The sequence below is a fragment of the Panthera tigris genome, chromosome A2, assembly GCF_018350195.1.
Source record: "Panthera tigris isolate Pti1 chromosome A2, P.tigris_Pti1_mat1.1, whole genome shotgun sequence".
Lineage (NCBI taxonomy): Eukaryota > Metazoa > Chordata > Mammalia > Carnivora > Felidae > Panthera > Panthera tigris.
The window spans coordinates 16,285,835-16,313,148 of record NC_056661.1 but is presented as its reverse complement, the minus strand read 5'-3'; the positions used below and the strand labels follow the sequence as shown (position 1 = coordinate 16,313,148).

The window sequence follows — 27,314 nt, the reverse complement described above, 5'->3', positions numbered from 1 at the left end:
TGACCTGAGCCGGAGTCGGACGCCCAGCCGACTGAGCCACCCAGGCGCCCCTAGGTGGAGGTTGATTTTTAAAAGGTGGCACTGCCATCTCTAAGACGGTGGTGGGTGCCGTTGAGGGCAGCGTGTCCGTGTCCGCTGAGCAGTCCTCATCTTGACCGTGAACCGGCGGGGGAGGAGGAGCGGCGAGGCGCGCTGCACGCCGGGCGCGGGGCTGCAGGTGCGTGGCTGCGGGGTCAGCGGTGGCACCCTGTGCCGGGCCCAAGGCCCGGGCACCAAGTGCCCGGGAGGCTCGCAAAGTCGGGACGAAAAGCCTCCCCGAGTCACGACTCCGCGGCCTGCGCCACCCGTCAGGCCACCCAGCGGACGCGGCGGGACCCTGATCTCCGCGGAACGCAGTTTCCCGCCAACGCGAGGGCAGGGCCGCCAGCCGCCGCGAGGGGGCGCTGCGAGAGGCGCGGCGCCGGCGGGCCCATGGCGTCCCCGGGTGGTGGCTCCCTTGGCCTCTTGCTCTGGCTCCTGCTCTTCCAGCCGCGGCTTGGTGGGGCGCAGGGCGAGTCGGCGCCGTCCCCACCCTCCCCGTCCCCCTCGGGGGGCGGCCGCGAGGACCGCCACGAGAGCGTGTCGAGGGTTGGGGGATCTTCTGCGACCCCCGTGCCCCAAGAGGCTGCCGCTTCCCCACAGGTGGCAGCGGTCACCCCCGTTGACCCTGGTTCCTACAGGGCTGCGGCCATTCCTCAGCCAGCAGCAAGGTCGCTGTTTCCTGCAGGTGATGTTTCGGGCCAGGCCCTGCTGCGGAGAACTGGCCTGGGCCCAGGGGGATGGGACTCTGCTCTAGGGGAGGGTCTCACGCAAAGATGGTTTTTCCCAGGGGAGGAGAGGCTCTGAGTGGTCCCAACCCTGCCCTTGAGCTCGGAGGGGACATGGCCATTGTCTTGGGGGGATACAGAGCTGCTCGGGGGGGTGGGGGTTCTGAGGGGACATGACCTTGCTTTGAGGGTTCTGAGACTTCTGAGGGTTATCCAGCTCTGCTGGTGGGGCTGTCATGGCTTTACTTTCAGTCCCCTCCCTTCCTTGACCTGCTCCAGGATGCGGCCACAGGTCTATGAGGATAGTTGGTGGAATACCCGCCCCAGAGAGGAAGTGGCCCTGGCAGGTGAGCCTGCAGATCAAGGATAAACACACGTGCGGAGGCTCCCTCATTGCCAGCCGGTGGGTGCTGACCGCTGCCCACTGCATATTTGGGTGAGTGTCTGGGGTTCTGGGCTTAGGCTCCTGTTCAGCAGGCTCTGTGACCTGTAGCCCGTCTTGTCCCCCTCCCTGAGCTTCCTCTTCCTCATCTGAAGAAGGGGGTCATAGTCCCTGCTCTTCAGACTGCAGGCAGAGGTAAGTGATGGCAGGGCCCTCGGTAGCCTGAAAAGGCAAGACCCCAAATCAGGTTCAAAGCTTGTGCCGATTAGTCTTCAAGCCAAGTGGCAAGAAAGGGGGCAAGATGCCAGCTGAGAGGCAGTGTCTGGGCAAAGACCGGCAAGGGGGAATACTTAAGAAGAGTGGAGTGTGGGAAACCAATTTGGCCAGAGTAGTGGTCTCACGCTTTAATGAGCATGGAAACACCTGCAGAGCTTGTTAAAACACAGATTGCCTGTCCCCACTCCCTCCACCCCCCCCCCCCGCCCCCAGTGTCTCTGATGCGGTAGATCAGAAATGCGATCTGAGAATCCGCATCTCTAACAAGTTCCCAGGTGATGCTGACGCATCACCAGCGAACCCGCCTTGGAGCACCACTGGATGGGTTGGCCACGGGTCCGGGGATGGGACCCGGTTTGGAGGGAGGGAAGTGGTTTGATGGAGATAGGGCCAGGCTGGGAAGGCCCAGAAGATGCGGAAGGGGGGGGGGTGTCGACCCTCCGGGATCTCTCTGCAGCCACGTGGAGTACACCGTGAAGATGGGAGACATCCACGTGAACCATACCTCCAGGATGGCCATCCAGGTGCCGGTCCGGGACATCGTTGTCCACAAATATTACAATCCTGTTGGAAGCATTGAGAATGACATTGCCCTCATCCTGCTGGAGTTCCCTGTGAATTTTTCCTCGCACATCCGGCCCGTGTGCCTCCCTGAAAAGATGTTCATGGTGGAAGCTGGTATGGAGTGCTGGGTGACCGGATGGGGAAAACGAAAAGAAACAGGTGAGGCTGGAGCAAGACTCTAAGCTCAGGCCACAGGCAAGAGGCTGCCCCGCGGTCGGCCTACGAGCTACAGGGGGAGGCGGGGAGGCCATCTTGTAGCAAGAGGGTAAGGGAGGAGGCCGCAGAATGCCGGTAGGGAGCGATTGATGGCGTTACAGACTTCGATTAGGATCTCAGGACCTGGGGTCTTGGGTGACAAGCAAGGCGGATTCTCTCTGGGGTGGACTGTAGCCCAGGGGGTGTTGATCTGTCTGCTAATGGGAGCTGTCCCCAAGCCAGCTTGGGTGATGGTGGATGGGGGGGCTTCCTGTGAGTGAAAAGAGACGCGAGAACTAATTCCTGGTGAGGCTGGTAGGGCCTCCCGTCCCTGGGGAGAGTTTGGATTCAGTACCTTTGGGGCACTCCCTGTCCAAGAGTTTATGGTCCTGCTCCAAAGGGAAGTCACTTCCCTGATGCACGGGACAACTGCCACTCTTACTAAGCATCCTGAGTGACAGACATTTGGTTTTGATTTCTCATGGCTGGTAAGGCCTCTTTCTCTCCTGATCTGTTCTTCCTCCTCCTATCTCCATTAAAAAAAAAAAAATCGTTTTTAACGTTTGTTTGTTTTTGAGAGAGAGACAGAGTGTGTGTGAGCAGGGGAGAGGCAGAGAGAGAGGGAGACAACAGACTCTGAAGCAGGCTCCAGGCTCTGAGCTGTCAGCACAGGGCCCGACGAGGGGCTCAAACTCACAAACCTCGAGATCGTGACCTGAGCCGAAGTCGGCCGCTCAACCGACTGAGCCACCCAGGCGCCTCTCCTGTCTTCGTTTTGATTCTCACCTCCTCCCCTCCCCATGTCCACTTTGGGCCTCCTTTCCTCCAGTGTCAAATGGGGACAGTATTCACTGCCGCGGGGGGTGTCTGTATGTGAACACACCGTATGGAGACCAAGAACGGACACCCGGGGCTCCGGTTTTGGTCTGCTAGGCAGATCCACCAACTCCTAAATCTTCTCTATAGATAAACCCGAAGATGCTCCGGAACAACTTCAGGAGGCCAAGCTAAACATTGTACGTTACGAGGAGTGCAATAGGGCACTCAAGGAACAGATGGAAAGTGGTAGTGACCTAGTGAAAAAAGGGGCTGTCTGTGCTTACAGTTCCCGAGGAAAGGACACCTGCCAGGTCAGTTCACGGGCCCTCGCTATCTTAGCATCTTGTTCCTCCACAGTTTCCTCTTTCACGGGCAGTGGGGCCCGTGTTATCCACCAGCCCCTCCGGTCACCCTTCATTCAAGTCAAGGGGGTCCCAGGGGACACACTGCCAAGGCCAGGCTGGCCCGACTGGATCCTTCAGTAGGACCTGCGCTGCCTGCAGGGATCTGGGAGAGGACGGGCGATTCAGGCAGAAAATACCAGTAATGCCAGTCACGTGTTTTGAACCCCTTCTAATGTGACAGGCAATACTTGGGTGAAGACTTCACTCGTTATGATTACCTCAGAGTGTGTCCATTTCCTTGGCTTATATTCTGTTCTTTGTACACGATTTTTTGAGTGTGTATACGCATTTTGTTTGCTCACGTTTTCAGCTCTCCGATCTGATATCCCCAGAAACCTAGGGCTGGTGGAAGCCCAGGGAGACCCCATGCGTGCCCGTCTCCCCAGGCCCTGCAGTGTAATCAGCCAGTTCTGATACTGATTTGTTTCATCCCTGTGTTTTTTTTTTTTCTCCTCTTTCTCCAGGGAGATTCTGGGGGCCCCATGGCCTGTGAATTTAATGAAACATGGGTCCAGGTGGGGATTGTGAGCTGGGGCTTTGGCTGTGGTCGCAGAAATTTTCCCGGAGTTTATACAGAAGTTAGTTTCTACAAGGACTGGGTCATTGATCACTTGAGTCAGGCTTGCTGTTGGGACTCTGCAGACTTCTTCATACTTCTGTGCGTGGTGCTGCCCCTGGGCATCCTGGTGGCCCCGTGATCACCCCCGCCCACTCCCCTCCTGTTTCTGACTCTTACCCGAGGCCCCTCCTCCTCATTGCCCTTTCCTCCAATGCTGGTTGGGATCCACTGACCCTGTAGAGAGCTACCCAGTAGAGAGTGGCAGTAAGCCCGGAGCCCTGAAAGTGTCCCAGCCTGAAGCCCCAGTCACCTGCCTCGGCCACACCCACACCTTGGCTGTGCTCTGCCTGCTGGGAAGGAGGCAGCCGACCTGCCACGTGGAGCCCGGTGCTTCCCTGACGCCTTGGAGAGCTTCTACCAAAGAAGAGACCTCGTGAGCAGTGAGACAGCATTCGACCTGGCTGTGGCCTCAGGCTTTCACCTGAGAGTGAGCTTGGTGATTGTGCAGGCGGTGTCACCACGGCCCTGCTGAGGTCTGAGGCCTGGGGGTTCCACATCTGACCCAGGTGTCTGGGACTGGGCGAAGTTCCCCCCTACCCAGTGCGGATCCACCTGGATCCTTCTGGGGCAGCCCCGCGATGGGGTCCCCTTTCTTGAGTACCCAGTGGCCACATCCAGGCTCACCCCAAGTCGTGCGGAGACATTAAGGAGTGTGGAGATCTTAGATGCCAATGAATAAACATTTGCGGTGCATTCTTATTTGTTCTGAAGTTCCGGTCTCCTGAACGTTGTGGGGTTGCCTAGGACATGCTCTGTAGAGAACTAGTTTCCAGTGTAGCTTGGAAAGCACTTCATGGGGTCTAGAAGATCCAGAGGTGAGGAATTCGCCTACCTTGATCTAAGTCTCATCAATGCCCTCCTATTAGAGCCATCAACGTCTCTGTGGCCGGAAGTGTTGTCGTTGAGTTCAGCGGCCTCTGGGTCAGAAGCGGGGGGAGCAAGAGAACGGAGATTGGAGCTGGACACACTCACACACCCTCGTACCTCTCCGTGCTGCCCCATACCAGGCATGCCTTGAGGAGACACCAGGGGCTGGGTGTCAAGACACTTTGAGCCCAAAGAGCTGAGTTCCCACAAGGGGAGGGTGGGTGGGAGGTCCTGGCTGTGTGTGTGTGTGTGTGTGTGTGTGTGTACAGCTTCTTTACCCAGTCACCAGACCAAGTGTCCCATAGTCCTCTGGACTGGCTGCTGATCACCCCCCAGCCTCTGTCTCTTGCCCACCGTTCCTTCCGCGGCCAGGGCTAGAGCTCCCAGTTACCATGGACCTCAGCGGGCAGTCTGTGATAGTCCCCCCTGCTGCCAGAGGGAGGCCAGGGTGGGACACTGCTTTGCAAACCCCAGCTGGTTCCAGCTAAACTCCGTTAATGCTACTACTGTCCTTTCACGGACATGCACACGCGGGCAGACCTGAGGGTCCGAGTCCTGCTACATCCCACTCTGACTTACAGCTTTCCTTCAAGCCAACTTGTCCTTTCCTGTGATGTTCCCTGCAGGGCACATCGCTCGGGCTTCGTTTCCTTCTCTCTTCCTCCTCTGTGGTTAAGACCCAGCACAGGCATTCAGTCCTCCCCAGAACCTCCCCTGTGCACTCCCCCTGGGTTGTGAAATGTGCTTTCTTCTAGGCTCCTGGCGGTCTCGTGTCCGTTCCTTACTCTTGCTTCCACTGGGGGACATTTAGGTCCCCAAGGTCAGGGGACTCTGCCCACTCATTCTCTACCTTCCACCCTCCAGTTCTAGGCCTGGAACAGAGCAAGACTTCAGGAAATACTTGGTAAATGAGTGACAGGCAGGAGTCACAGCCCTGGCTGTAGGAAAAGTCCCCAAGCTCTGGGAAGTTTGTGGTCCAGATGGGGTGTCCTGTAGCATGTGACATTAGAATGTGTTTCCTACTGGGGGCAGGGACGGAGACAGGAATTCAGTCAAGGGGCCTGGTTTCCTGAGGATGAAACTCTGGCTGCCAGAAAAGCCAGGCAGAGGCTCCCAGGCAGCAGGACATCAACTCCAAGTGATAGCCATTCTTTCCAACCAATATTTGCAGAATACGTTTTGTGGGGCAGGCACGGGGCTGCGGCTGCAGATAAGATGGGGACCGCGGGTAGGAGGGAAGAGCTGGACGGTAGGAAGACCCTTAGGTCAGGGGCGTGGTGGCCGGACCAAACCACCCTTTGAAAGAGACAAATGACACAGGCGAAGGAGGAGGTTGATGTGCAGGCAAGTTCTCCCCAAAATATTAAACTTTAAAGGGAAAAGAAACAAAGCAAAAAACGCTGGGGTTTCCAGTCATAAGAAGCAAGTGATCTAGAGCAATGAATGTTCCTAGTGCTCAGATTGCAGTGTTGAAATACAGTTTCCCACTGAGACCAGGTATGAAAAATCTCCAGGTGTGGAGCAGGAAATGTGTAGGGGGAGATAAAAATGTCATATCACACCAGATAGGAAGCTATCCAAACAATCAGAATCCTGTCAAAAGGACTCAGGAGCCAACCGGAAGAGGTGCCTTGTAGGGACATGTGGGGTTCCCGCTAAATCCCACTTGCAGAGAAAGCACATCATTCCCTGGCTCCTGAAAATACTGACTCACGTCTGCGCCCCTCACTGAAGCTGCACTCAGCTGCAGGAACGGACCCACTCAAGATTACATCCTTTCACGGTGCAGCCCGTGCCGGATGACTGACATGTGGGGACAGAAAGGCCCAGACTTCTTTTTTTTTTTTTTTTTAATTTTTAATGTTTATTTTTGAGAGAGAGACAGAGCATGAGCAGGGGAGGGGCAGAGAGAGAGGGAGACACAGAATCCGATGCAGGCTCTGGGCTCTGAACTGTCAGCACAGAGCCTGATGTGGCGCTCAAACTGTCGGATCACGAGATCATGACCTGAGCTGAAGTCAGATGCTTAACCGACTGAGCCGCCCAGGTGCCCCTGGAAAGGCCCAGACTTTTTGCCTCACTTGGGGACAACTTAGAAGGGCTTCTTGTAGGATCAGCTGAAACCTCAGCTGGGTATCATAGCTCAGCTCCTCCCCTTGCCCAGTTCTGCCTCCTTTGCTCCCTTAGAGCTTTATCTCCTGAGAGTGCCCCTCAACAGACCCTCGCTTTCACTTCTGTCTCAGGGGAGCCCCATCTGACACATGTGGCCTGGCTGAGACGGGACAGTCTGAGTTGCAATAAGTGTTTCGGTCCTCTGTGGCTGTGTGACCAACCACCCCCAAACCCAGTTGCTAAAAATAACCGTTTTGCTTTTGTGTTTTTGTTTTGTGTGTGTGTGTGTGTGTGTGTGTGTGCAGTTTTTACGTTCTGGGAAGCAGCCATGAATTAGCAAATACCGAACAACTTCTCAGAGACATACAGGAGCAGGTTCCTGGGAACCTCGTTTCACAGCATTTTCATCAGGTGGTCAATATATAACTTTATTTTCTGATTGTTTCTGGTTGAAGGCATCTTATTTAATATACTCCATTGGTTTGTTATCATCGAACTCATGGCCAACAGAAGTGCAAATCATGCCTCCAAGAAGCTTACCTAACATCTGTTTTCTCTGCCGTGCGCCTCACAGCGTGGAGTCCTTAGCAACCCTCGGCAGCCCTAAGTGATATGTCATTTTAAACAGCAAAATCATCAGCGAAATAACACAAAATTGCAAGAAAAAATGTGGCGCTTGACAGATTGGGAACAGGACAGGTATGTACACTAGGAGCTGAAACTAGGAGGCATAGAGCCGTCTCGTTGACCTCATCCTTGCGTTATTTCTGATGAGATGTGTCACCCCTCCCTTTGTTCCTTTTACTTAATATTATCACTGGTTTTGAGCCCTTTGATTAAGTCGTACTTCTTTTTTTTTTTTTTTTTAATTTATTTATTTTTGAGACAGAGAGAGACAGAGCATGAACGGGGGAGGGGCAGAGAGAGAGGGAGACACAGAATCAGAAGCAGGCTCCAGGCTCCGAGCCATCAGCCCAGAGCCCTACGCGGGGCTCGAACTCGCGGACTGCGAGATCGTGACCTGAGCTGAAGTCGGACGCTCAACCGACTGAGCCACCCAGGCGCCCCTGATTAAGTCGTACTTCTGTCTAGTTTTGTTCTGGGTTTAAAAAAAAAAATTTTTTTTTAAAAATTTAGTTCATTTTGAGAGAAAGAATGAGCGGGGGGAGAGGCAGAGAGAGAGGAAGAGTGAATCCCCAAAGCAGGCTCTGTGCTGTCAGTGCAGAGCCTGACTCGGGGCTTGATCTCATGCACCGTGAGATCATGACCTGAGCCGAAATCAAGAGTCAGACGCTTAACTGACTGAGCCACACAGGCGCCCCTGTCCAGTTTCATTCTTGTTACTTTGGTGTTCATTGAGCTTCTTGGATCTCTAGGGTAATAGTTTCTATTAAATGTGGAAAATGTTTGGCCAGTGTTTCTTTAAATATTTTGTCTCTGCTGTCCAGCACCTTCCTTTTGGGAGTGCAATGACACATGTATTAGGGCACAGCCCACATTGTTCTGTTTATTTTTATTTTTATTTATTTAAAAAATTTTTAATTTTTGAGAGAGAGAGAGAGAGAGAGAGAGAGAGAGTGAATGAGCAGGGGAGGGGCAGAGCGAGAGCAAGACTCTCAAGCAGGCTCCACTCTGTCAGCACAGAGGAGCCAGACGAGGAGCTCGATCCTATGAACCATGAGATCATGACCTGAGCCGAAAGCAAGAGTCAGATGCCCAATTGACTGAGCCACCCAGGCGTCCCTCCTAGAAATATTCTTGAGCTTTATTTGGGATGCAGTAAAATTACTTGGAAATTGATATTTTCGGGGCTTGCTTTAAAGATTTGTTAGACAGACAGTGCCTGGGTGGCTCAGTTGGTTAAGCATCTGACTTAAGCTCAGGTCATGATCTCATAGTTCGTGAGTTCGAGTCCCACTTCGGGTGAGCTTGAGCCCTGCATCTCTCTCTCTCTCTCTCTCTCTCTCTCTCTCTCTCTCTCTCTCTCAGTTGGTTAAGCATCTGACTTAAGCTCAGGTCATGATCTCATAGTTCGTGAGTTCGAGTCCCACTTCGGGTGAGCTTGAGCCCTGCATCTCTCTCTCTCTCTCTCTCTCTCTCTGCCCCTTATGGGATTCTTTCCTTCTGTCTCTGCCCCTTGCTCACTTGTGCCCTCTCTCTCTCTCAAAAAAAATTTTTTTTTGTTAGACAGGACTGTAACATCAGTCTAGGAACTAGTATTTCCTGTTGTTGAGGCAAGACCTTCCTGAATATGCTATCCAGTGGTCTGTGAGTCCTGGGTTTTTCCCGTCTGGCTGATGGAAACAGGCACTATTTCTGTCCCCATGCGAACACCAGCCATTGTTACTTCTGATCCTTTCAAGTGGTTATTTCTCTGGCCACAGGTAGCCCCCCCCTCCCCCCCCCCCCCCCCCACATGCCCTGCTCAGTACACCAGGGAATACTCAAGCGAGGAACTCTGCAGATCTCCAGAGTTCTCTCCCCTCCCCTGCCTCAGTGCGTAGCTGCTGCCTGGGGGTCCCCTGGCCCCCAGCTTCACTTGCTCCCCTGAGGGGGTCTGTAGAGCTCTGCCTAGGTTCCCCTTTTCTGAGCTACAGCCTGGAAACTCTCTCAAGGCTTCAAGCATTGGTCATCATAGGACTCACCCCATTTAGTTTCCATCTATCAGTCCTACCCTTTGTGGCCTGCTGTCCCGTGTCTTGAAAACTGCTGTTCCATACTTTTTGCCCATCTTTGGTTGTTTACATGGGAAGGGCAATCCCTATTAGTCTGTCTTGGCCAGAAGGACAAGTGAGCACATGTGTTTAATAATATTCTTCTATAATTAAAATAAATATCTGTCATATCTTTTTTAAAGTTTATTTATTTTGAGAGAGAGAGACAGAGCGGGCAGGGGAGGGGCAGTGCACAGCCCGATGCAGGGCTCGAACTCATGAACCACAAGATCATGACCTGAGCCAAAACCAAGAGTCAGACGCTTAACCGGCTGAGCCACCCAGGTGCCCCTGTCATATCTTTAAGTTACTTTCCTTTATTCTGTATTTTTCCTTCTTTTATCTTATTCAGTCTTACTAGAATGTCTCTTCTTAAGCCTTTCAGAGAACAAAATTCTGATTGTGTTCATCTTCATAATTTTGTCTCTATTGACTTCTGCTGTTATTTCCCGTTTTTCCTTTCTTTCTCCCAAATCCTGTCTTTGATTTTTACTCCATTGATCATTTTCACTTTCTGAGTTTCATATTTAGCTCCTTTGTTATCAGTCCTCTTTATTTTATAATATGGTCAAAGCTATAAATTACTTTCTAGAACCACAGCTGGATCACATGTGATTTCGTATGTAGCGCTTTCATCGGTAGTGATCTTTAAATTGTCATTACTTCTGTCATGATTTCCTTTTTTTTAAGTTTCAAGTTTGTATTTAAATTTTAGTTAGTTAACATATATGGTGAAATTGGTTTCAGGAGTAGAATTTAGTGATTCATCACTTAACGCATAACACCTAGTGCTCATTACAAGTGCCCCCCTTAATGCCTGTCACCCATCTAGCCCATCCCCCGCCCATCCCCCTCCATCAACCCTCAGTTTGTTCTCTATGGTTAAGAGTCTCTTATGGTTTGCTTCTCTCTCTCTCTTTTTTCCCCTTCCCCTATGTTCATCTGCTTTGTTTCTTAAATTCCATATATGAGTGAAATCATATGGTATCTGTCTTTCTCTGACTGACTTATTTTGCTTAGCATAATACACTCTAGCTCCATCTACGTCGTTGCAAATGGCAAGATTTCTTTCTTTTTAATCACTGAGTCATACTCCATTGTGTGTGTGTATATATACATATATATGTATATTATATACATATAATATACATTATATTATATATATATATACACACCACACACCATATTTTCTTTATCCATTCACCAGTTGATGGACATTTGGGCTCTTTCCATAGTTTGGCTATTGTTGGTAATGCTGCCATAAACATTGGGTGCATATACCCCTTCAAATCAGCATTTTTGTATCCTTTGAGTGAATACCTAATAGTGCAATTGCTGGGTCGTAGGCTAATTCTGTTTTTAACTTTTTGAGGAACCTCCATACTGTTTTCAGAGGGGCTGCACCAGTTTGCATTCCCACAAACAGTGCGAGAGGGTTCCCTTTTCACCACATCATCACCACCATCATGATTTCCTTTTAAATAAGAGGATCATTTTCTAGGGTTTTGTTTTTGTTTCAGAACTATGGACTTGTTTGTAAAAGTCGATTTTAGTATTATCGACGTCTGGCTCAAGAACAGAAGCTATGACATTGATTCCTTGAATTTATCAGTCTTCTTTTGTGACCTTTCTGAACATTTTCTGTGTGCTCAGTAAGAATGAATGTTCGGGGCGCCTGGGCTCCTGGGTGGCTCAGTCAGTTGAACGTCAGACCTCAGTTTAGGTCACGATCTCGCGGTCCGTGAGTTTGAGCCCCGCGTTGGGCTCTGTGCTGACAGCTCAGAGCCTGAAGCCTGCTTCGGATTCTGTGTCTCCTCCTCTCTCTGCCCCTCCCTGCTCATGCTCTGTCTCTCTCTGTCAAAAATAAAATAAACATTTAAAAAAAAAAGAATGAATGTTCTTCATTGGTAGTTGTAAAAAAAAAATCATCATACCACTATCAGGTCAATGTTATCCGGTGTCACAGCTAAATATCCTATATTTTTGCTTAACTTTGCCTCTATAAGCTATCAGCTTTTTTTTTTTTTTTTAAACGTTTATTTATTTTTGAGACAGAGCGTGAGCAAGGGAGGGGCAGAGAGAGAGGGAGACCGAATCTGAAACAGGCTCCAGGCTCTGAGCTGTAAGCACAGAGCCCCACGAGGGGCTGGAACTCACGGACCGCGAGATCATGACCTGAGCCGAAGTCAGACACTTAACCCACCGAGCCACCCAGGCGCCCCGCTATCAGCTTCTTAAGAGGAATGTTTCGAAAACTGGTTTCCCAGGAAGTCGGTCAGCTGTTATTTTACCTAGTAAGGGCTTACTGCATATTCTTGGTTATTTCTCTGTCCCGTATGTAATCTTTGCCTTAGATGTCAGGACCTGAAAAAATTGCTATCCCACCTTTCTTTTGCATCAGATTTGTCTGGTATTTCGTTTTCTATCCCTTTATTTTCAACGGATCTGTATTTCTTTGTTTTAAAGTTATGTCTTCAGATAGTACATTTCTGGAGCTCATCATTTTTTGAGCAATGTGAAAGTTCTTCCTTGTCCGGTTTGTTGAACCGGTTCGCACTGAATTGCAAATGCTATCGAATTAGGACTCAATACTGCTCTTTGGTGTTGTATTTTCTATTTATGATGCGTAAGCCAGCAGATCTCTATTTTAAGGTCGATAAAAGCGGTGACATCTAGATTGGTTTTCGGTGAATAACCGGGAGGTGGGAATCTTGGAGGTCTAGCTGGCTGGGAGTTGTGCCCCGGTGGAGGGGGAGGGGGGGGTAGAGGGGGGACCCGGGTCCGGCCAACGCGAGGGCAGGGCCGCGGGCCGCCGCGAGGGGGCGCGCGACAGGCTGCGGGCACCAGGGATCCCATGGCGTCCCGCGGGGGCTTTCTGGGCCTCCAGCTCTGCCTCCTGCTCCTCCAGCCTCTGCTCGGTGGGGCCGATGGGCAGCAGGCAGCGAGCAGGAGGAGAGGGGGGCTGGGCTGCTGGCGGGGAGGGGTCGTGGTGAGGGTGCGGGGGTGGGGAGGTGGGGAAGCGTAGACGAAGGGGGAAGGGTAGGCTAGGGGTGCGCTCAGGCCAGCTCCTGTGTCACTGGTCTTCCCCAGGTAAGGATTACCGCCCCAGCCAGGGTCCTGCGTTGACCTCAGGAAGCCCAGAGACGCCGTCGCCTCCAGGGCTCCTGGAATCCTCGATGCCAGTATCCACTGCAACCCCTGGGCCTCCAACACTCACAGTGGGAGAGGCCGCAGAGTCCACCCAGACCACTGGATCCCAAACGTTCTCTCCTCAAGGTACTGCTTCTGTACAGGTTGGCACAGGCCTGCCTGGGAGGCCAGAAGGGAATGCTGCTTGGCTGGGTAGACCGCGGGGTCACAGTCTATCTTGGAGGGTTTGCGAGGAAACCTGGCTCTGCCCCCGGAGGCATCCGGAGGGGGTGGTAGGGGACAACGGCTGCACTTCCAGTACTTTCTCTCTCTCTCTCTCTTTAATGTTTATTTATTTTTGGGAGAGAGAGAGAGAGAGAGAGAGAGAGACAGAGCATGAGTGGGGGAGGGGCAGAGAGAGGAGGAGACACAGAATCCCAAGCAGGCTCCAGGCTCTGAGCTGTCAGCACAGAGCCCGATGTGGAGCTTGAACCCACAAACTGTGAGATCATGACCTGAGCCGAAGTTGGACACCTTAACCAACTGAGCCACCCGGGTGCCCCATCCAGTCCCTTCTCTTTAGTGAGCCAACCAGGATGCGGCCACAGGTCTATGAGGATAGTTGGGGGAATGGCGGCCCCCAGGAGGAAGTGGCCCTGGCACGTGAGCCTGCAGATCAATAACAAACACATATGCGGAGGCTCCCTCATTGCCAGCCGGTGGGTGCTGACCGCTGCCCACTGCGTCACTGGGTGAGTGTCCGGGCCCCGCGCTTGGGGCCCCTGGTCAGGCTCTGTGACCTGGAGCCAGTCTTGTCCCCCTCCCTGAGCTTCTTCCTTTTCCTCGTCTGGAAAGGAAGTCCCAGCCCCCTACTTTTTATTCAGCCTGGAATGAGGCCCTGGGAATTAGCCTTTCCACCAAGTTCCCACACGCTGCTCTGGTAGTGCTGGGACCTCCTTTGGAGAACCACTGGAGACAGCGGTTAGGGTCTGGGGCCGGGGTGTGGTTTGCAGGCAGGCCGGTGCCTGATGGCTGGCTTAGGAGACAAGGGCCAGGCTGGGAAGAACCTGGAAGGCGTGGGAGGGGATCGACGTGAAGGGCATCTTCCCACAGCCATGAGGACTATACAGTACGGCTGGGAGACAAATCGTTATATCCTAATTCCAAAACGACACTGGTGGTTCCAGTTGAAGACATCGTTTGCCACCGCTTTTTTGACGATACAACTTTGAGGCACGACATTGCCCTCGCTCTGCTGGCCTTTGCTGTGAATTACTCCTCCTACATCCAGCCTGTGTGCCTCCCTGAGAAGTCTTTCCAAGCAGAAACTGGGACGGAGTGCTGGGTGACTGGCTGGGGCCGACCGGAAGAAGGTGAGACTGATGGGGTGGAGGGGCAGCTGAGGGGGCACCCTGGTGCCCTGGGGGTGGCCCACAAGCCAGAGGGAGGGACAGGGAGGCTGGTTCTTTCCCAGGAGGACATACTGCCGGGGTAGCATCCGAACTGCATTCAGAATGGGTTGGAGGGGCACCTGGGTGGCTCAGTCGGTTGGGCGGCCGACTTCGGCTCAGGTCATGATCTCGCGGTCCGTGAGTTCGAGCCCCGCATCGGGCTCTGTGCTGACAGCTCGGAGCCTGGAGCCTGTTTCAGATTCTGTGTCTCCCTCTCTCTCTGCCCCTCCCCCATTCATGCTCTGTCTCTCTCTGTCTCAAAAATAAATAAGCGTTAAAAAAAAAATTAAAAAAAAAAAAAAAAAGAATGGGTTGGAATGTTAGCACCCGGAGGCTCCGGGGCCCGGGTACCAGAGATGGTGGGTTCTCTCCAGCACGGATTTCAACTCTAGGGGGACGAGCTGTCCCTCCGGGAAAGTACCTGCTGTGGCCATGGGATAGCACCTACTGCCCCAACGTCCTCTGAGGAGGCACTGAGTGTGAGCGCCCCGAGCCAGAGCCAGAGCGGGTTTGGGGGGCTCTCTCCGCTCATGCAGACCCTGACTTGTCTCCTCGTAGTTTTAGCACCGATGCCAGTTCTTCTGCAGGAGACGGAGCAACACATTCTTCACCACAAGAAATGCAACTGGATATTGCAGACACAGTTAGGAACGTTTCGCAGCATGGTGAGAAAAGGGATGATCTGTGCCTATCGAGCAGAGAAGAAGGGTATCTGTAAGGTCAGTTCATGGCTCCACTGTGGCCCCTGCAGTGAGCACGTCCCCTCCCAGTTTCCTCGTTCGCAAGCGGCACGGCCTCCTCCTCCCTCGTGGCTCCCCTGAGCTGGCCTGGCCTGTTCCATCAGAGGGGAGCAGTCCCTGCTGGCCTGGGGGCACCGCCACGGTGTGGGGAAGCTGGGGCAGGTAACGCTAATACCAGAAGTCCCTTTAATTGAGTTCCTCCTCTGTGGCACTTATGGTGTGAGCCAGTGTGGGCACCGATCCCCACCAGCTCTGTGAACCCACATCATAACCCCGCGGCATAGACATCGTAGCGATTATACAGATGAGGTGAGGTCCAAAGATGTCAGCTCCAGGTTCCCCCGTGGGTGCTTGCAGGACTCCTAGAGGATGAGTGTTTGGGTTTCTTGGAAAGAGAACAGCATTGTAGGGAGAGGGGTTTCTTGGAAAGAGAACAGCATTGTAGGGAGAGGGATCAGCATGTGGAGCAGCTCAGAGGTCCCAGGGAACGTGTCACATTTAGGGAATGTTTTCCAGGTCTGGACCAAATGAGGTGGCAAATGTGGCCAGAGAAGAGGGTTGGAGTCAGAGTACGCGTGGCCTGGGGTGCTGGTCCAAGTTTCTAGACGCCGTCTGGGCAGGACTGTGGGCTAGACGTTTGTTTCCATCATCTAGGCGATGGTGCTGAGTCCCGAGCGGGATGTGGGAGGGTGAGGGGGTGAAGGAGGTGTGTCTGACATTGAATCATGAGCTCTGGGTGACCGAGTGCCGTTGAGGGAGGGGGCTCGGGAGAGGTTAGGAGGGCTGTCTGTTTCTGTCTGAGCTGGTTGGTGCGGGGCCACCACAGCAGATCTGGGAAGGACGTGCGGTGCTCTTGGTGAGGTGGGGGGGTATACGGGATGTCTGAGACTGTCTGGACACGGGGAAGTGATGCATGCATGGTGTTGGATATGTGGGTTTAAGGTCGGGGAATTTCAGGTTACAGGTGAGGATTATGGGATCCCCCCCACGCAGGGTCGATATGCAAAATATTTCACATCCTTTGAGGCCCAGGACCGAGCAATCAGAGTAGACACCAACCTTAGAGCTGGAGGAGGACTCTGGAGGCTGTGCCAGGAGATGCCCCTTTGGTGGCTGGGTCATGGGAGGCTTGGAGAGGATCATGGGGGTGCTCAGGGTCAGTTGAGGAATAGGGGTATTCAAAGAGAATTCAATATATTACCAGCACTGTTGCTGTACTGGGGCCTACTGGCTGTACATCCCTGAGCACCTGGGAAGGAGGAGGATTTCTCAGAGGATGTTAAACGTTTCACTTAGCTTTCGACTCTCAAATGTTCCCAGAAGCCAAGGGCTGGTGCAGGCTCAGGGGAGGTCGTGGGGAAGCCCCATGCGTGTCCATCTCCCCGGGCCCTGCAGTGTAATCTTAAGCCAGTTCTGATGTTGATTCTCTTCCATCCCTGTGTTTTGTTTTGTTTTGTTTTGTTTTTTCTCTTTCTCCAGGGAGATTCTGGAGGCCCCCTGGTCTGTGAATTTAATGAAACATGGGTCCAGGTGGGGATTGTGAGCTGGGGCACTGGCTGTGGTCGCAGAAATTTTCCTGCAGTTTATACAGAAGTTAGTTTCTATAGGGACTGGGTCACTGATCACTTGAGTCAGGCTTGCTCTTGGGACTCAGCAGGCTTTTTCATACTTCTGTGCCTGGTGCTGCCCCTGGGCATCCTGGTGGCCCCATGATCACCCCTGCCCACTCCCCTCCTGTTTCTGACTCTTAACACTGGGCCTGTCCTCCAACCTCCCCCTCCTCCTCATTGCCCTTTCCTCCAATGCTGGTTGGGATCCACTGACCCCGTAGAGAGCTACCCAGTAGAGAGTGGCAGTAAGCCCGGAGCCCTGAAAGTGTCCCAGCCTGAAGCCCCAGTCACCTGCCTCGGCCACACCCACACCTTGGCTGTGCTCTGCCTGCTGGGAAGGAGGCAGCCGACCTGCCACGTGGAGCCCGGTGCTTCCCTGACGCCTTGGAGAGCTTCTACCAAAGAAGAGACCTCGTGAGCAGTGAGACAGCATTCGACCTGGCTGTGGCCTCAGGCTTTCACCTGAGAGTGAGCTTGGTGATTGTGCAGGCGGTGTCACCACGGCCCTGCTGAGGTCTGAGGCCTGGGGGTTCCACATCTGACCCAGGTGTCTGGGACTGGGCGAAGTTCCCCCCTACCCAGTGCGGATCCACCTGGATCCTTCTGGGGCAGCCCCGCGATGGGGCCCCCTTTCTTGAGTACCCAGTGGCCACATCCAGGCTCACCCCAAGTCGTGCGGAGACATTAAGGAGTGTGGAGATCTTAGATGTCAATGAATAAACATTTGCGGTGCATTCTTATTTGTTCTGAAGTTCCGGTCTCCTGAACGTTGTGGGGTTGCCTAGGACATGCTCTGTAGAGAACTAGTTTCCCACGTGGCAAAGAAACTACTCGTGGTTTTCATGGAGCCCTTGAGGGAGCCGTAAGTCCCCACCTGCTCGGGTGGGAGTCCTCTGCATGGTTTTAGCTCGCTGGGTCCTGCTCCCTGGACTCAGTATGTTTGCCCGGAGCTTCGTAGCTTAATTACCAGCCCCTGGAGCTCAGAAGAGAGGATCACAAGAGACCAAAACTGGAAGCAAGAATGAAGTTAGAACATGAGAAATATTCCTTCTCTTCTGCCTCTTCCACTTGCTGCTATCGCTGCCCATTTTATTAACAAGCATTTGTACTCTCAGAGGGAGGAAGGCAAGGGAGATTCGGTGTGGGAGGCACTGGTTCATTACCCTTATTCTCTGGTCCGGTGTCTCAGCATCTCTCTGTCTGTGTCTGGCTTCTGATCAACTCCTCCCAGTCTCCTGTCCCCTGTCCTTCCAGGGGTCAATGTTTTAGATCCCATATATCCGTGGGCTCAGAGGGCAGTCCGTGTCAATCCTATATGTTGTGGGAGGAAGGCTGGGGTTGGGACCGAGCTTATTAATAAGTATTGAACCATCGGCTTTAAGAAGCCACTGAATATAAATGGGTTAGCCCAATAAATTTAACTTCTTCTTCCTAAAACATCCTAATCAAGTGTTCTTGGTCGGCAGGTATCTTTTCCCCCATCTTAAGGCTCCACTCAGCCCTGTGGTTCATGCTTTAACTGCATCAGATTTCCCCGGAGAGCTTGTTCAAATGCAGATCGCTGGTTCCACTCCTAGAGTTTGTAGTCCTGTAGGTGTGGGGTGGGGCCTGAGAACGACATCTCTAACAAGTTCCAAGCACTGCCTCTGCTGCTCTGGAGAACACTGCTGTCATTAACAGGAGGAGAGAAGGCAGCCTCCTCTTGACTGCCTTGACATGTAAGTGACACACATCACTTCAACTCACCTGCTAGTCATGGGAACTCATTATGTGGACCCCCTTAGATACCAGGCAGGGGAATGTGGTCCCCGGAGCTGGACCCCTCCCCCCATCCCCCAACTAGACAAGAGAAGGTGGAATCTTGGTGGTCAGGTCCCAATCTCTGTCACACCCAGTGGATGCAGAGACCATATCCTTCTGGAAAAATGCTCTGTGAAGGCCCAAGGCCCGGTATACGCCATCATCTCTTTCAAGACCATCCCCTTGGTGGTCTGTAGAAGAGGAGGCATGTATTTCCTTCTCACGACTTCCCCAAGAGTCCTTGTTCCAGTAATAGGTCCAGCTCAAACACCACTTTCCTAAAGACGCCTTCCCGGGTTGCCTAGCCTTAATGTTCCTTTCTTGTGCTTTCTGTATCTTTTCAGACTCTCAAATCAATATAAATTGTCAGCCTTTCGAACGCACCGAGCCCGGGGAGGGGACCAAGGGTGCGGTCAGAGGCTGGGCGACCAGGTGGCCTCACAGGTCCTGGGAATTCGGGCGGGCCTTCACTACCCAGACTGGGGGGGACGCTGTCACCAGCTTAAAGCAATTGGGAGTGTTTTCATGGGCTTGGCCACTTGGGGGGCAATCACAGATCAGGGGCTCCGAGGTCATTTTCGAGGAAGAGGCACGAGGTGTGCCAGCGCAGATGCCGGAAACGCGCCCGTGGGCGTCGGGGAAGGCTTGGCGCGTTGTCACGTGCTGGGGGCCCCATCACGTGACCGGACCCCCGTCACGTGCTGGGGGCGCCCTCGTGCGTCAGGGGCGCCCTCACGTGTCGGACTCGCGGCGCCGCGTGCCTGGGCCTGCAGGTGGCACCTCCCGGGCCTCATGGCCGCCTCGCCGCCACCCAGCTGCGCTGGAGCCTCGGGGCCCTGGGGCCTGAGCCGCCGCCTCCTCCTGCTGCTGCTGCTGCCGCTGCTGAACTCGGGTGAGGCCGCGCCTCCTCCGCGGCCGTGCGTTCCGTGTGTCCGTGTGTCTTCTGCCACCTCCCCCCGCCCCCCAGTCCCCGCTCTGCCCCTCCCAGCACCCCCCCCGCCCTTGAGGGTGGCCCCTCGGCGTGGCCCGCTCTTTGGCTACCTGGGACTCTGTGGACCCCGCCTCCCCACGGTCACCCGCCCTCCACCGCCACCCCTCAGGACGGCGCCAGCCTCCTGCCGCCCTGGCCTCCCTCAGGGGCCACCCGCCCTGCCGCCTCCTGGGGACCTGCAGGGCGGAGGACCCCCTGCATTTCCTCTCTCCCCATGCGCAGCCACTTCCTCCCCAGCCCACGCGGGCCTGGTGGCCGAGACCGAGCCGCCCTCCCGGGCGTGGTCGGGCCTCCCCGACCCCAGGCCGCTGCGCAGGCGCTGCAGGCCAGAGGCGCGTGGTCTCCGCGCGTTGAAACCGGGATGCCACGCCCCCTCTTCTGCCCCCGGCCCACTCCTCCCGTTGGCGCCCCTCTTGTCCTCCGAAGACGCAGGCCCCCAGGTGCTGTCCTCCTTGAGTGCCTCTAGCCCCCAGGGGCCCCTCCGAACCCCACTATTCAGCACCCCCCCCCCTTTTCTTTATCAATCAGAGATACACCTCCTGTTCAAGGTCAGGATGCTGACCCTGCTCTGGACCGCAGGCCCTCTCCGCGCTGCGCTGCTCGGTCATTTTCTTGGAGGTGTCCAACCTCTCCCTCCCTGTCTGCCGAGCTGCCTCTCCCCGCGCCTTCCCCTCACTGCCAGGTTTCTCCCAAGTACCAGTTTCCACTTGGTGCTGCCTTCACTGCTTCCTCGCTTCTCCCGTAATCCGTAGCCGTTCCGGCCATGCCTCTGTCCTTGTCCCTGACTTTTCTACCACTTCCTCCGTTCTCACTTTTTCCAGTCCCTTGGTTTCTCCAGCCATAACTCCTGATTCTTCTCTGCCTCAGGGTAACTCCCTTGCTCCCAACTCCTTGGGGTCCAAAGCTGAGGCTCTCATCTGACTACAAACTGGGTTCTCTTATTCTCTTCTCCTCAACTTCGTGGATAGGAGGCATTGTTCCCTAAAATCCGAAAGTGGGGGTTACCCAAGACCTAGCCATCTGCCCGCACCCCACATCTAGCTCACCATGCGTGTTCTCACTGCCACTTCCTCATTTAGACCGCCTCTTTTCTTGCCTGTGTCCTGCGGAGCCTCTGGTGGGATCTCACTGCCTGGTCGGTCATCTTCCTACTTACTCTTCACAATAGAAGCCTGACCATGTCACCCTTCCTCTGGCCTCCCTCCTCCCACAGGGTCTCTTTGCTTCTCGGCCTGGCTTCTGAGCCTCCCCCCCTCCGTGACTGACCCCGACTTTCCTGCATGGCATCATTTCTTGTCATCATAGAGCCTTGTCCTTTATCCTCTGGAGGCTCTGGCACACACCGTGGTGTTTCTTTCGCACGGAATGTCATTGTCACTTTTCCGTTTTACCTTCTTTTCATCTTTAAGACCTGGCACAATCACCCTTCTTCTCAGAAGCGTCCTCGTCCACCACTTCTTCTGGGCTCCCCTGACACCTGTAACCTGGTCCCTGCATTGATCGCACACAGGCGACTGTGTGTGTTTACTCCTGTCTCCCCTGCTGGACAGGGTGTTCCTAGAGTGCAAATACAGCCAGTATCTGTTGGAGACGCTCTGTCCCCTCCCTGGCCTCGGGCGCCAGGCTGGGAATGGAATGAGGGGGGAGGGAATATTTGGCGAATGAACAAATTAACCGATTCATGACCTCTTGCTTCGTTTCTGTTCCCCCTTTTCTCCTCCAGGTTATAAAGAAAACAATTCCATACCAGGTGGGGAGGGTGAGCCCCTGCGCCAGGAAAACCTCGGCTCCTGGGAGGGTGTGTTCTGAAGAGGGTCACACAGATAGTGTTTCTGGGTGTGTGGGAAGCAGGAATTTAGTCTGACCTGTGTGCTTTCCGAAGGGCCTTTTTCCTTAGACGGCAGGGATGGCGGGCTGGGTTGCTCCTGCTGTTGAAGGCCTTCCGTTGTCACGGGTCCTCCCTGATTTGTTACGAATTGTTCAGTTGCTGAAGTTACCTCTTCCTGCTTCTGTCCATGCCCCGCTGCCATCCTCCCCTTCCCCGTCCTTCCAGCCTTTCCTGCATGTCCAGTGCGTATCTCTGCTTGTGCGTATCCTCGTCAAGATACACATTGTGGTTTTGTGCGCATGTATTTTTAACTTACGTTAAATGGTGTTTCTCTAGATCCCTTTCTGTTTCCTCCAACTTATGGAACACCGTGCGAATACAAATAGGTCAAGGAACACACGCATCATTTTTTCAGAATCAGTTGAGGGTAACATACACCGTGACTCCTTGTCTCTAAATACGTAGGTGTGTATTTTCTAAGAATATTCCTTTACGTAGCCGTAGTATCAACTTATCAACTTATTACTTATCAACCACTTATCAACTTCACACATTTACATGGATACCATACTTTTATCTATTGTCCGTAATCTCATTTGGTCAGCCCTCTGCATTCCTATCAGCCATTTGTGAACAGACCTACTAGATGCAGCTTTTGTCTGTTTTTGCCCATCTCTAACAGATGAAAAATGGCTTCTTGATTTAATTGACATTTTTCTCATTAGTAAGGAGTTTCAGCATGCCTCAATGTGCTTTTGGCCTCTCGAGTTTCTTCTTCTAATAAATCGCCCTTACCCTTGGCATATTGCCTGTTGTTCTTTTTTTCTTGTTGATTTCCTAGAGTTCCATGTATGTTCCTAATGAAAGTCTTGTGCTGATTTTAGGTAATTGCAAACATTGCCTCCCAGTCTGTCATTAACTTGATTAATCAAAGTAATCAGTTTGATGCTTTATGGATTTTTAAAAAATGTTGATTTATGTTTGAGAGAGAGAGAGTGCGAGCCAGGGAGAGGCAGAGAGAGAAAGGAGACAGAGAATCTGAAGCGGGCTCTGCACTGACAGCAGAGAGCCCGACGTGGGGCTCAAACCTGTGCACCGTGAGAGCATGACCTGAGCCAAAGTCGGATGCTTAACCGACTGAGCCACCCAGGCGCCCCTGTGGACTGTGTTTTGAAGTTTTGTTTAAGGAGCCTTTCCCGCCCCATGTCACACAGTTCATCATTAACTTTACATTTTCACTTTTTAGGTCTTCGAAGCTGGTAGGAAAGAATCCAGTTTTGTTTTTCTTACTTTCTTTATAGTGAGTCAGTTTTCCCAGCACCGTCTACTCAACATGCATCTTCCACCCACCGATGGTGGTGGCTCCTTTATTTCCATTAAATTCCTATGTTCCCAGAACAACCTCAGGCTCTCTGTTCTTTTCCATTGCTTCCATCTGTCAGTCCTTGTCAATACCACACTATTTTTGTTATATGGTTTTGGTGTGTGTCTAGATATCTGCTAGGACAAGTGTCCCTTTATGTTCTACTCTCTCAGAGACTGAGCTATTCATGGACCTTTGTTTTTCTATGTCAGTTGTAGAGTGTAAAGTTTCCTAAAATCCTAACTTGGAAAATGACTTTATAGATTAACGTTGGGAAGAATGACATCTGAAATGTCTAGTTGTTTATGTAAAAGCAAGGTCTGGCTCCCTTCCTGGCTTCTGACAGTATAGTGTCATTTTGTATGTGTTCCTTAATGTTATATGGTGTTTGCTGTAGGTTTGTGGCATCTAACTTTTGTTAAGGATTTCCTTTCCGTTCCTACTTTGCTAAGTAACAGGTGGTGTTTGGGTTTTTTTTTTTTTTTAGTCATTAGTATGTGTTGAGTTTTTCAAATGTCTTTTTCTGCGTCTACTGAGAAAAGCATGGGATCTTTCTCTTGAGAGAAAAAGAACTGTTTATGTGGAGAATGCTCTAAGGGCTCTTCCATTGTGGGACCACCCTTGCACTCCTGAGACAATCACTACATGATTGTGATGCGTTTTTTCAAAATACAGCGTTGAGTAATATTTTATTTATAATTTTTGCGTCTGTGTTCACTCATACGGTCGTACGACTTGATTGTTGGAAGGACGTGTAAACTGAGGCCGTGTAAGCTGTGAGTGGGGGCTCCGTGGGCTCCATGTGGAGGCTCTTTCTTGAATGGCCTGTGTACAGATTTCTGACACAGAAGTCAGGAGCTTTTCTTAGCTCTGAGTAGTGTGGGGGCAGAGGCCTTTTGCATCTGGGAGATACAGCAAGCTTATGGCCTTTTGGGAACATGGCCTCGGGACTTCTTCCAGATCCAAGAGAATGTATTTCTTGTCCTGGGGCATTTTCTATGCTTCTCCCTTGTTTTGAGGTTCCCAGCTAATCTCTCCCTGTTGTCTCAGTATCTCTCTCTCTCCTGTGATCTTTATGTCTCTGGCTTGAAGCCTTTTATCTCTGTCATTGTCATTTTTTTGTCTAGCGCAGTGCCTTTCTCTCACCCTGTCTCCCCATCTTTGAAATGAGAACAAGACCCTGAATTTACAGCTTTGTGCAAATTGTCCCGGGGTGGGGTGGGGGGGCATCTCGGTCTCGGGTATCCTCATTCTCCAATATGTGGTCACCGTGTCTCCCCGGCACACTTGTTCCTGAAGTTTGTGGCAGACCCTGGTGGTCGGAAGATTTGGACATGACCCGACATTGGCCCTGGGAGGTGAGCCTCCGGCTGGAAAATGAACACATATGTGGAGGGGCCCTCATTGATCTCAGCTGGGTGGTGACTGCTGCCCACTGCATCCAAGGGTGAGTGTGGCCCCTGTGTCCACGGCCTGGAGACCCAGGGCTGCCATGGGCCCAGCCCATCCTCCTCATTTCCTCTGTGAAACAATGTGGGAGTTGGGAGGTGAAGGGGGAGTAGGAAGGGATATCCGGAATGGGGAAGAGTCCTGCTCAAGGTCTCACAGGGCGCCAGGGGCTGAGTTGAGGCAGGAGCGCAAAGCAGCCATGACTGCATCCTGAGCAAGGTGACAGGAAAACCCAGCATACACTCCCCTGCCCCCCCCCCCGGTCCTCAGACACCTCCCCCCCCTCCATGCACACAAGAACATACACGTATAGCAACACTTGCACGCTTGCATACACCATACATAGATGAGGCCGGCTTGAATCAACTTGAACAGGGAATGAGGAGGCAGCAGCAGCCCTGGCCCTGATGGCCTCCAGGCTGGATTAGCAAGATGGAAAGAGCAGAGCACATCGGGCAGGGCTTCTGCTGAGGGAGAGGGTCTTCGGCGGAGGTAGGAGCACTGCGTTGTTTGGAAACCTGACGTCGACTGGCTGAGGCCGTGTGTCTCCCGTAGCACCAAAGAGTACTCCGTGATTCTCGGCACCCCCAAGCTGAAGCCCGTGGACTTCCCGAAGGGCGTCTCGATCCCCGTGAAGGACATCATCATGCACCCCAAGTACTGGGGCCGGACCTTCATCATGGGTGATCTTGCCCTTCTCCAGCTTCAGACTCCCGCCATCTTCGGCAAGTACGTGCAGCCCATCTGCCTGCCAGAGGCCAGCTACAACCTGAAGGTTGGGACGCAGTGCTGGGTGACTGGCTGGGGCCAGGTGAAGCAGCGCTTCTCAGGTGAGCACGATGGGTTGAGGGTGGGGTGTGGAACCACAGAGGGCGTGCTGCCTTCCTTCTGGGGCCTCGGCTGCTAGACCCTTTCACGGTGCCTCTCAGGAAGCTTGTGGCTGCCACCTCTGGGCAGTTGTTGGATGTGTTAGGACGGTCCTCACGGTTTACACCGCTGGGCCTGCTGTGGGCACTAACGCAGGTCTAGCGACGCCTGCGCTGGGCACGATCTTTTGTGTCTTACAGAAGCTCGGAGTCAGGGAATCATAAATGTACTCACTCACTCATTCATTCACCTGACGAGCCTCGAGCGTCTGGCGCACCCCAGCCCCCTTGCGTTGGGAACACGAGCCCTACCTGCGTGGCGTCGTAACTGAGTGTGGGGGTGGGGGCGCAGGCTGGCAAGGAAGGAGGCCAAGACTTGGTCAGGTGATCTCGAGATCCAGCCAGGAGGGATCTGGGAGGAGCATCTGAGAAGCCTGAAGGAGGAGCGACTATTAATCAGGTGACAGAGGGCACAGCCGGTGCCAAGCTCAGAGGCTGGAGAGAAGCAGTGTGGGGTTGGGGTCTCCAGCTGTAAGTGGTTGCATTGAAACTTGGGTTGTGGCCTGCTCGGTTCAGAAGCAGCTGCTGCCCAGAGAGAGGGATCCTGAAAGCCTCCGAGGGTGAGGGGCTTGGCAGACATGGTCGGTGCTGCAGGGAGACAGACAGGTGAAGGCGGGCACGGGGGTGTGAAGGGATGTGGCTCGGCCGAGTGTCAGAAATGGCGGTGAGAGGACACTGGGGAGAGGCCAGGGCTGAGTGGAGTCAGAAGTTCTTTCTCACCCCACTGGGCTCCTCCACAGCCAACTCCACGCTGACCCCAGAGCTGCAGGAAGCCGAGGTGTTTATCATGGACACCAAGAGGTGCAACCGGATTTACCGCAAGAAGTCCCTCATCCCCCACCTTGTCCCCCTCGTCCTGGGGAACATGATCTGTGCCACCAATTATGGAGAAAACTTGTGCTCTGTGAGTTTCGGGCGGTTCTGGCAGCTCTTCTCTTGGCAGTGACTCCCAGGGTGGGGGCAGGGGAAGTTCCTGGGGAGGGGTTTGCTGGGCTTTTCCCTCTCTGTCAGCATCACCAGGCAATGCTCTGCTCCCATCCCCTGTGACTTTGACTTTGCCTGATAACCCTGGGATGGGTCCACAACTGAGGAGCTGAAGGAGGAGGGCCCCATGTAGTGAGGACCTCAAGGAGCGAAAGAATTTTCCAGGCAGAACTCAGGGTGGGCATTCTGGGTCCTCTGGGGTCCTGGGTCCCCACGGGGCCCAGGGCTTCCATTGTTCCTCTCTCTTTGCCTAGGGGGATTCTGGGGGTCCGTTGGCTTGCGAAGTCGAGGGCAAATGGATTCTGGCTGGGGTGTTGTCCTGGGAAAAGGCTTGTGCCAAAGCGCAGAATCCTGGCGTGTACACCCGTGTCACCAAATACAGCAAATGGATCAAGCAGCAAATAAGTAATGGGGCTCTCTCAGGCCCCCAAACCTCTGCCTGGCTTCTACTCCTGTTCTGGCTGCTGCAGCCCCAGATGGGCCCCTGATCTCTCTTCTCTCTTCTCCCTGCTTTGCCTGTGCTTTATGGGTCCAGGTCAAAGTTAGACCCAGTTCCTGTGTCGGTATTCAACAAGAGTCAAGGTGGGGAGAGTGGCCCCCGGGAGGATGGGGCCCTGCTTTGGCCTCCCCATGGGGAGGGATGCGGTGGATGACTAGGCCTTGGGTGACCAGGAAAAGGGACGTGTGGCCTGGAAGAGCTCTGGAATTGGGGACCAGGATAGCCGGGATTAAATTTGTGCAAATGTGAGCTGGCTCTGTTCTTTTTTTTCTGGGCGACCCTGGGAGGTTAGGGTGGATGGGAGGGCAGGGCCTCCGAGAATTCATTCTGCCAGCAGACTCCCCATAGTGGAGGCAGATGGTTTTTGCTATATCACTAGTCCAGGGCCGTAGGGAAAGGGCCTGGGCCTCAGGCCTCAGTTTCCTCATCTGTAAAGTGGGCCGGCTGGAAGGGGGCAGCCGAAGCATGCCCTGTAGGCTGACAGTAGGAAGGACCCACATAAAGTGCTCCAAATATAGCTTGCTTTCTTTTTTTAAAAATGGCACAAAAAACTGATTATAAAAATTTAGGATTAAGGTTAGGGTTAGGGTTACATGTTTTTTTTTGCTTTTAGAAATTTCTTTAAAGATTGTTTACAAGTAATATCTGAATACATTCTTATTGTGATTTACTGAAAGTGTTCAGAAATACATATAAAGAATCCCTCCTCTCAGCCACCCATGCCGCTGCCTTTCCCAGGAGTAATTTCTGCTGGCATCCTTCAATAAAATGTCTTTATGATTTTTA

The 27,314-nt window shown here is 53.2% G+C and overlaps 2 protein-coding genes across 2 annotated transcripts; both read left to right on the top strand.

Annotated features, from left to right (window-relative positions):
* Window positions 1-466: 466 nt before the first annotated feature.
* On the top strand, window positions 467-4,764 carry LOC102954763 (serine protease 44-like). The gene is made up of 5 exons (XM_042978773.1): window positions 467-766; window positions 1,086-1,242; window positions 1,922-2,187; window positions 3,190-3,353; window positions 3,911-4,764. The coding sequence occupies exons 1-5, from the start codon at window positions 472-474 to the stop codon at window positions 4,142-4,144; spliced, it is 1,116 nt and encodes a 371-aa protein (XP_042834707.1). The 5' UTR covers window positions 467-471; the 3' UTR covers window positions 4,145-4,764.
* A 7,827-nt stretch (window positions 4,765-12,591) lies between these two features.
* LOC102954475 lies at window positions 12,592-26,777 on the top strand. The gene is made up of 14 exons (XM_042977064.1): window positions 12,592-12,676; window positions 12,849-13,034; window positions 13,471-13,639; window positions 14,001-14,260; window positions 14,897-15,057; window positions 16,558-16,779; window positions 17,028-17,156; window positions 19,262-19,380; window positions 19,702-19,919; window positions 21,203-21,277; window positions 23,970-24,117; window positions 24,675-24,949; window positions 25,786-25,949; window positions 26,284-26,777. Exons 1-14 carry the CDS (start codon window positions 12,613-12,615, stop codon window positions 26,515-26,517), a joined length of 2,424 nt encoding a protein of 807 aa, XP_042832998.1. The 5' UTR covers window positions 12,592-12,612; the 3' UTR covers window positions 26,518-26,777.
* Window positions 26,778-27,314: the final 537 nt, after the last annotated feature.

What these genes read in the sequence shown, in the direction of transcription:
- LOC102954763 (XM_042978773.1), top strand. Translation starts at nt 472, where the DNA reads ATGGCGTCCCCGGGTGGTGGCTCCCTTGGCCTCTTGCTCTGGCTCCTG. An exon ending in AAGGTCGCTGTTTCCTGCAG is followed by an intron (nt 767 to 1,085) that starts GTGATGTTTCGG and finishes GACCTGCTCCAG; the next exon opens with GATGCGGCCACAGGTCTATG. An exon ending in GAGGAAAGGACACCTGCCAG is followed by an intron (nt 3,354 to 3,910) that starts GTCAGTTCACGG and finishes CTCTTTCTCCAG; the next exon opens with GGAGATTCTGGGGGCCCCAT.
- LOC102954475 (XM_042977064.1), top strand. Translation starts at nt 12,613, where the DNA reads ATGGCGTCCCGCGGGGGCTTTCTGGGCCTCCAGCTCTGCCTCCTGCTC. An exon ending in GCTGCCCACTGCGTCACTGG is followed by an intron (nt 13,640 to 14,000) that starts GTGAGTGTCCGG and finishes ATCTTCCCACAG; the next exon opens with CCATGAGGACTATACAGTAC. An exon ending in CCTCAGGCTTTCACCTGAGA is followed by an intron (nt 17,157 to 19,261) that starts GTGAGCTTGGTG and finishes CTGGGCCTGCAG; the next exon opens with GTGGCACCTCCCGGGCCTCA.